This window comes from Dipodomys ordii, unplaced genomic scaffold (genome assembly GCF_000151885.1).
Source record: "Dipodomys ordii isolate 6190 unplaced genomic scaffold, Dord_2.0 Scaffold61, whole genome shotgun sequence".
Classification (NCBI taxonomy): domain Eukaryota; kingdom Metazoa; phylum Chordata; class Mammalia; order Rodentia; family Heteromyidae; genus Dipodomys; species Dipodomys ordii.
The window spans coordinates 10,087,064-10,096,195 of record NW_012267277.1 but is presented as its reverse complement, the minus strand read 5'-3'; the positions used below and the strand labels follow the sequence as shown (position 1 = coordinate 10,096,195).

General features: G+C 51.1%; 1 protein-coding gene across 1 annotated transcript in view; it reads right to left on the bottom strand.

Moving 5' to 3' along the window:
• Positions 1 to 1,267: 1,267 nt before the first annotated feature.
• The window catches only part of Fhad1 (forkhead-associated (FHA) phosphopeptide binding domain 1), a 93,135-nt gene continuing 85,270 nt past the window's right edge, over positions 1,268 to 9,132 (bottom strand). Inside the window, exons 31-32 of the mRNA XM_013022221.1 lie at positions 4,934 to 5,014; positions 1,268 to 1,402 (exon numbers count right to left, since the gene is read on the bottom strand). Coding sequence (XP_012877675.1) covers positions 1,268 to 1,402; positions 4,934 to 5,014 — 216 coding nt within the window. The remainder of the gene's footprint in view (positions 1,403 to 4,933; positions 5,015 to 9,132) is intronic.

Sequence of the window (9,132 nt, the reverse complement as noted above, 5' to 3'; positions counted from 1 at the left end):
ATCTCTTCCAAGGTCACGAGGACCCCACACCTTAGAGAGGGGATCCTGTACTTGGCCACGAGCATAGAGAAAACCTTTTTGTGCACCTCGATCACACACCTCAAAGCCCTGGCTTGTCCCTAGTGGGGCAGAACCTATCCCTGCTCCTTGGCCTTTGTCTCTTTGAGAAGTACAACATCCAGACAACATCTGGGGCCCATGCTGCCATCTCCTCAGTCATCTTTCTCTGCAGCAGCCCTCAGCCAACACCCAGCTGCAGGGACCATTCATTGTCTGCTCTGGTCTCTCCTGTGTGAGTGAAGGAGTGAGCCACCAGCCTCCCTCAGTCCTACCTTGCACAGTGGCCAAGGTCACAGCTCTAGGGGGCCCTCAGTCCCAACACCCTGCTCTGAGCAGTACCCAACATTTCTACATGTCTAAGGACATGGGTGTCAGCTGAGGAGGAGCTTTTGCTTCCTCCCTCCCTCCTTCCCTCCCTTCCTACGCGCTCCTGCCTTTTCCCCCTTATTCCAGTACTGAGGCTCAAACTCAGAGCCTTGAACTTTTGTTTGTTTGTTGTTTTTTTTTTTTGCTCAAGATTGGTGCTCTACCACTTGAACCACAGTTCCATTTCTAGCTTTTGTTGCTGGTTAATTAAAGCGTCTTATGGACTTTCTTGTCCAGGCTGGCTTTGAACCTCAATTCCCAGATCTCAGCTTTCAGAGTAGCTGGGATTACAGGAGTTAAGTACCAGCGCCTGGCTAGAAAGTTTCTGCTTTCTAAAACATTTTATCTGGCTTCTCCAAGGATGATTCTGTTGTCTTGGAATCACCAAGCTCCTATGCAATGGACATGTGTATGACCCCCAAGTTTGCACGAGCTCATTTCTGCTTTCTGCAAGGTGGGAGTGGGGCTGGGGTAACTGGATTGTGAAGGGCAGCAGTTCAGCTTCCTTAATAAAATCTCTTAGTCTGGGAAGTGGAGGGGTGGCCAAACACTAGCGTAAAGCTCTGAGTTCAAGCCTTGGTACCAGCATGCATGCCTGTGTGCACATACATGCACATCTCCCCCCCCCCAAATAAAATCCTATACTCTCAATGCTTAGTTCTAAAAAAGAATATGTGTCCTTAAAACTCCAGAGAAATCCCTCCTGAATGGTAGCAGGCTTATGGCCTGGGACTTGATGACACTTGCCTGCTGTCAGCTCTGTACTGGTCTCACTGAGTCCTCCTTTGCTGTGTGGCCAGGGACAAATGAGTCTCTGAACATCACAGTGCATGGAGGAGGTTCAGTGAGCTGCATGGTTAGTCTCTAGCAGACATGGGATTGGGTCAATTGGTTTCCTGGTCTCCCCCTTCTCTCGGCTCACCTGGAAGTTCGAGTTCTGCATCTTGTTCTTCACCATCTCTACAAATGTGTATCTCTTTAATACAGAAAGAATATTGACACATTTATTTCATGTTCATCCTCTTTGTCTTTTCTTTTTTTCTTTTCTTTTTTTTTTTGGTTGTGGGTCTTGAACTCTGGGCCTGGGCGCTGTCCCTCAGCTCTTCAGTTCCAGGCAAGCACTCTACCACTTGAACCACAGCGTCACTTCTGGTTTTCTGGTGGTTAACTGGAGATAAGAGTCTCACAGATTTTCCTACCAGGGCTGGCGTTGAACCATGATCCTGAGATCTCAGCCTCCTGAGTAGCTAGAATTATAGGCATGAGCCATAGGTGCCTGGCTCTGCCTTTTCTCTTTGTGCCAGTCTTGGGGCTTGAACTCTGGGTCTGGGTACATTTTCCCTCAAGGCTGGCTCTCTACCACTTGAGCCACACCTCTGTTTCTAGGTTTTTGTGCTGGTTAAATGGAGAAAAGCGTCTCATGGACTCCTGCCTGGGCTGGCTCTGAACTGCGATCCTCAGATCTCAGCCTCCAGAGTAGCTTGGATTACAGGCGTGAGCCACCAGCACCTGGCACTTCTCTGCTTTTTTTGCACTAAAGCAAAACAGACTCAACTTTCTAGTGCTGCTGGTTTGGCATTGTGGAGAGAGGGGCCAGGGCAGGCCTGCTTATGAGGGCACAGCTTTGAAGGCCTCTGAACCCACCATCCTGCCCAGATTCTTAAACAGTTCTCTAGATTCCAGCTAGGACGAGGCTGAGACTCCTCTGTGGGACATGATTCTCTACTTGGATGACAAATCTCTTTCCATTGGTAGCACAGCTTCCCAGGGCAGGGGACAGAGGCTGCAGGTATCATGGGGTGGTGGTGGGGGGATGTTCCCCCACTTAAGAGTCCCCATGATGCAGCTGTGAAGATACCCTGTTTGGAAGTCTCCATCACCCCCCAGCCTGTGGCATGCTGTTTCCCTGCATGTGATAGCATTTGCTCACCTCAGGGTCCTCGAGACCCTGGGCCTCCAGAGGAGCTGGGGACAGCGCTGTGCGTTGCGTCGGATGGGGCTATGGGTGTGCAGGTCACGGGGAAGCGGATCTGCTCACACAGCTTGGAGCTCCCTGCAGGGCCACCAACCTGGTAGTCCTGGCCCAGGAGGCTGGGGAAGGGGGGTGAAATGGGGACATGTCCTTCTAACAGGCCTGGGACTTGGTGGCTTGTGGATGGTGGGCTAGGGTCCCCATCACCAGTGCTTCTCAGAGGAGCCAGACATCCAGTCTATTGTGTGGAAATGCCCTATTTTAAGATGTTCCTTAAGAAGGAAACCCCACCCTCACCCCCACCCCCAAATCATCCCATGAGCCAAATGGAGCAATTGTGGGGTGGGGGTGGGTGGGATGCTGCCGTTTGACCCTAGCAGCCTCAGATTCTCCCACCTTGGCACCAAACTGGTGTGAAGGGTTGCTGGAGAAAACACAGGGGGCCCATGCCCAGTTCATTCACACTTCAGAATGAAAGCAGATACACATGCAGACATACATACCCGCACATGTGCAGACACACACGTGTATATGGGCAGACACACATGCATATACATACATACATGTATACACACTGTATACACATGCATATGGGTGTATATACACACATACACCCATGTATATACATATGTAGGTATGTGTGTATGCAGGTATATAAGCATGTTCCATACAACATTTAGGATGTAGCTTGTTTATCTGAAATTAAACTTATTTAACCACTGCTTTATCTGACAGTCAAGAGTCAGAGGTGGAGCCCAGTGGTTCGGTGCCTGCCTAGCATGTGGAGGGCCCTGGGTTCCAGGCCTAGTTCAACCCCTTCAGGGGTAATAAAAATAAACCTGTGGGGCTGGGAAGGTGGCTCAGCAGTAGAGCGCTTGCCTTGCATGCATGAGGCCTTGGGTTCCTCAGCACCACATAAACAGAAAAGGCCAGAAGTGGTGCTGTGGCTCAAATGGTAGAGCCTTGAGCTGAAAAGTTCAGGGACAGTGCCCAGGCCTAGAGTTCAAGCCCCACGACCAACCAAAAACAAAACAAAACAAAAAAACACAAAATAAACCTGTGAAATTCCAATGTAACTGAGTCCCCTGCTTTATCTTTTCTCTCTGAATGTGTCAGCCCTACTAGACTTGCCCTAGATCTGAGGGGGAAGAGAGCCAGGTTGTCTATGGGCTGGGGTTGGCCCTTGCCAGCCTTCCAGCCTCCCAAAGGCTTCTGGCCTGGGTTTAACTGACAGTTACCCTGAAAGTGTTTTCTGCTTAGAAGGCTTTGAGTCATGCAATATTGATCACAACCTAGTTTAGAGGGCTCAGGCTCAGAAGACCCAGAGTCCCAGATATTACAAAGTGGTGGATTGAAACCTTTGTGTGTGTGTGTTTGTGTCAGTCATGGGGCTTGAACTCAGGGCCTGGTCGCTATCCCTGAGCTCTTTTTGCTCAAGGCTAGCACTCTACCACTTTGGGCCACACACACAGCACCACTTCCAGTTTTCTGGTGGTTAAGTGAAGAGTCTCACAGATTTTCCTGCCCGGGCTGGCTTTGAACTGTGAGCCTCAGATCTCGGCCTCCTAAGTAGCTAGGATTACAGGCATGAGCCACCCATTCCCGGCTTAACTTTCCTTGTTTTCCCCCTCTGCTGGGGATGAAACCGAGGGCTTGTGCTCGCTACTCAAGCACTCTACCATGGAGCTAAATCTCAAGCCCAACTCCTCCTCTTCTTTCTCCTCCCTCTCTCCCTTAGCCAGGTTAACCCCCCACCCCCATTCTGGACCCAGGGAGCTCTGGTTCAATCACAGCTCCCAACTCCGGCCCTGGATTGAACCCAGTGAACAGCTGAGCACTGCAGAGCAGGGCCCGGACACCCTCAGACCTACTGTCACCAGCAGGGGCTTATGGGATGTGGTGACATCAGTCTGTCTCAACAGCTGTCCGCAGATGTGGCCTGGCTCACATGATACTGCTTCTGCTCCAAGGCTACCCTTAGGTGGCTCATCACGTCACACGATGTCCCTGTTAGGGGGGCCCTGGGGGCCCTATTACACAATACCGTACATTGTACTATATGGGTTCTATGAACTGGGAACCAAGTTGCTTCTCCATTTCCCATTGGCTGCCAGGAAGCTCAGAGTCCAGTAAGGGTTCCCATTTGTAGGTTAATACAGTTGGGATTTTCAATGCCCTTCTGGGCTCCATTTTGTACCCATCCCCCCTCCTGATTCATGCTGTGGGGGTCCTGGGGTCCCCCACGCCTTTTTAATCATTCCCTCATGACGTTGTCTCCAAGCCCCCAAATCATTCAGTGTCTAAGATTCCAGGTTGGACACTTGCTTGTCTCTTAGGCCATTGGTTCAAATTGCAGGCAGGTGTGGGCGGGGGGGTGCTGATGCTGGGGAAGGAGGGAGGGAAGAGGGAGGAGGGGCTGTGTGGGGGTGTCCAGGCGGCAGCGCTGATTGGTGGTCACACTCCAGGGGCTCTTACCCTCGGCAAAGACTGTCTCTACTTTGTTTCTGGCTCCCTGCTCCGAATGCCTCTCCATACCTGCCTCTCGCTTTCTTTGAAGGGACAGTTGCAAGGTGTGGAGTCTTTTGAATTTTTCTGCTCACGATCCTCTAAACGTCCCTGAGTGAAAATACCAGGTGAGCAACAAGAGAGCATTTAGTTCCTCATCCTCTCAGGTCCCTAACAGGGCCCAACTGCAAACCGCAGGGGCTTCTGGGAGGTGCTGGGAGCCATGGCCTCTGCTTGCAGAAGAAGGGGTGGTTGGGTGAGGCCTCATTTCTTTAATGTCTTCTGGACATAGGCTGCCCACCCTCCACGTTGTACTTCTCCCTTGTGGGTGCTGAAGGACAGCATTTCTGAGCCCCCCATAACACTCCCACCCTCTTCAACATTCACCCATTTCTATTTGGTCAAATGCACAAAGTGGCAGCAGGAAAACAAGATCTAGGGAATCCTTAGTCCCAAGAAAATCTGGACGACCCTGAGCTGGGTGTGTTGGGTGCTGGCTGAGCGCTTGCATGGAGGGTCCCATTTGTGCGGAGGTGTTGGACCCAGCTCTTAGACAGGACATTTACTGTCATCTTGAAGAAGGAGGCACATAAGCTACGGAGTTAAGGAGTGGGAAAGCTTGGGGGTTCTGGCCTGGCTGCAACTCCCTGGCAAAGCTGTGGCTAAGCCCGCTGGCTTCAACTGGCTTGGCTGGACTCTGGATGGACAGGAAGCAGAATTCTCCCACGTCCCCTCCTGAGAAAGGGAAGCCCTTGCACATTTAAATACTTCCTATTGAGAATTCCCATCCGAGTCCATTTACAAAAAGCATCGGCTCTTTCTTGGCCACCACCCCAGTGGTTTTCACCAAATAGGAAAAGAGATTTACAAAGGAGCTTCTAGCTTTAGGAGGACTGGGGGAAAAGTCTCAGGGTTTGTTGGGCTCATCAGCTGATGAGCAGTTCTGAAAAAGAGAAGACCCCCCTCCTCCACTCCCATGTAGGGATGCTTTTCTCTCCCCAGAGTAAAGGACTAACAGTGTGCACCAGGTGCCAGGCCCAGCCTGTATGGGGTCCCTTGGCTGCCCCACAGAAAGTCCTGTTGTGGCCACTTCTGTTGTTGAGAAACCTGAGCAGTGGAGGTAAAAGCCATTCACTGGCTTCTCATTCTGCTCCAAAGGCCCCCTCTGAATTCTGAGATGCAGTCACCATGATTGGTGATGTAGCAAGAAGATGGATGGGGCTGGTCACTAGGGACTGGGTTACATGGGCACCGGGGTCAGGAGGTCCAGGGCCAGGAGGATCTCTGCGCATGATCAGTCTCCAGGTTTCCACTGAAGTTGGTATGACAGTTTTTATGCAGCCAAAGTATCAGTATGGAAATAGGACTTTGATTCTGATTGTGTGTGTGTGTGTGTGTGTGTGTGTGTGCGCGCGTGCGCGCGCCTGTAGGGGAGGGTGGCTCTGATTCCCCCAGGATTAACCAATCTCTCTTTTTTTGGGGAGGGGGGTCAGGTCGTGAGGCCTGAATTCTGGGTCTGGGCGCTGTCCCACAGCTCTTCAGCTCAAGGCTAGCGCTCTACCGCTTGAGCCACAGCACCACTTCCAGCTTTTTTCTTTTTGCTTATGTGGTGTTGAGGAATCGAACCCAGGGTCTCATGCATGCAAGGCAAGCAAGCGCTCTACCACTGAGCCACCTTCCCAGCCCATCCAATCTTTTTATTTTTATTTATTTCCAATCTTTTTAAAAGAATAAGTGACAACATTTTCTACAGGAGACATGGGAAAAAGTAAAAGCTCCATGAGAAAATATTACTGGTAAAACTTAAAAAACTTAAAAAGAGTTCTAGCTTCCTTAACTTCCTTTTTTTTTTTTTTTTTTTACAAAAATGAAAATACCAAGCCAGGCACTAGTGGTTCACACCTATAATCCTAGCTACTCCTGTAACCCTAGCTACTCAGGAAGCTGAGATCTGAGCATCGCGGTTCAAAGCCAGCCCAGGCAGGAAAGTCCATGAGACTCTTTTTTTTTTTTTGTCCTGGGGCTTGAACTCTGGGCCTGGGCGCTGTCTCTGAGCTCTTCAGCTCACAGTGAGTGCTCTACCACTTGAGCCACAGTGCCACTTCTGGTTTTCTGGTGGTATATTGGAGATAAGAGTTTCATGGGGAGGCTGAGAAGGTGGCTCAGTGGTAGAGCACTTGCCTTGCATGCCTGAGGCCCTGGGTTCAATTCCTCAGCATCACATAAGCAAAAAGAAAAAAAGCTGGAAGTGGCACTGTGGCTCAAGTGGTAGAGAACTAGCCTTGAGCTGAAGAGCTGAGGGACAGCGTTCAGGCCCAGAGTTCAGGCCCCACAACCGGATTCCCCCCCCCCAAAAAAAAGAGTTTCATGGGTTTTTCTGCCTAGTCTGGCTTTGAATCATGATCCTCAGATGTCAGCCTCCTGAGTAGCTAGGATTACAGGTGTGAACCACTGGTGCCCAGCTTCCCTGAGACTTTTTATCTCCAATGAACCAGCAAAAAGCTGGAAGTGGAGCAGTGGCTGAAGTGGTTGAGAACTAGCCTTGAGCAAAAAACTCTGCCTGAGAGCTCTAGCCTGAGTACTTATGTGCACATATGCACGTGCGTGTGCACGCGCACACACGGAATAAAAGAAGATCAAAAAGAAAAGAAAGCCTTTAGGACAGCTGTGTACAGAATCAAGCAAGAATATTTTTTGTCCTCATGACAACTTGTTAGCAACACCGTACTGTGCACTTTGGAATGAAGACCAGAGAGCAATGGCAGCGGTAGGGATGAAATGTGGGTGCACAGGGGCTGGGGGTGTAGAGGCCTGGATGGAACCCTGTCATTGCTGCTCAGTTTCTCTCCTTGGAGCCTCTGATCCCTGAGGCCTCTGAAGCTGGGTGAGTGACACCCTGAGTGCATGACCCTCCCTCAGTTCCTGGCCCTCCCTATACTGCAAGCCCCAGGAATGCGCAGGTTTGGGCTCTAGCTCTTTGGGGGGCCCTGCAGCGGGCTTAGCTGGGCCATTTCAGATCTCTTGCCATGAAGGAGAAGTGGTGCCCACAGGCCCCATGGCCTCTGTGTTGTGTATGAATGAGGTAACTCATGAATAATGCATGAGACACAGATTATGCAAATCCTCAGGTTTCCCTGCATTTCGGTCCTCCTCCACAATGGGCTTGGCTGGGGGTGGGGCCTCAGCTGCCTGGTCTGTGTTTTGGTGTTTCTGCTTGGAGGCCTGTGCTGTCAGCCTTCTGGGGCATCTCTGGGATAAGCAGCCTCTCTGAGGGCTCAACAAAGACCAGTCAGCTGACATGTAGCCAGCTTCCTTGGCATGGCTCAGCATGAAAGGACACCGTCCTCTGCCTGAGGTGGCCCCATGCCACATGCCCAATGAAGGCTGTGATGTTTAACTCAGAGTAGGGCAGTCACTTGGGTTCGTAGGGCTGTAAGCGGGGGAGCCTGCTGCTTGGAAGGCTTCAGGACACGGTGGGGCTCTGTGAGGAGCTCCCCTGAGCAGGCTTCCTGGATGGGGAGGGCAGCCTTGCCTGGGGCCTGGCCCCCTCAGAGCTCAGGCTGACCACGGTCATGCATGTGCATGTGTGCACACACAGTCCTACACATACATGTAAATGCATGCACATGCTGTCATACCCGTGCAAATACTCACACACACTCACATACCTGTAGACGTATATATGTGTGAATAGGCACACACATGCACATGTAAGCAGACACTAACGGCTGCACACATGCAAGCATGCACACACACATGTAAACATTCATGCACATACAGGTATAAGCACACTTGTGCATCCCAGTCATGTGCACGCAAGTCTTCATGCATACAATTTTGTAAATTCAAACACTCATGTACATGCATACACATGAACACACATGTGAGCACACACACACACACACACACACAGCTCCAAAGTCAAAGCTAACAATTACAAGGGGGTCACTGGTGGCCAGCCCAGAGCCCAGAGCCCAGGGCCCAGAGCCCAGGGTTAGAGAGAGCTAGAGTCATGTCCCGCCCATTTACCAGCTACTCTGAGAGCGTAGGCAAGTCTCTTCCCTCTGGGGCTGGGTTTCCTCATTACTATTATAACCAGGCAGGGATAATCACAGCTTTGGTGACCTGGCCACACTGGCAGAGCACAAAGGAGCCTTGGGCCTGGCCTGCAGATGCACGGCTGTGGTTACTTCACTTGATGGCAGCCTCAAGACCTGCTCTCTGTTAGC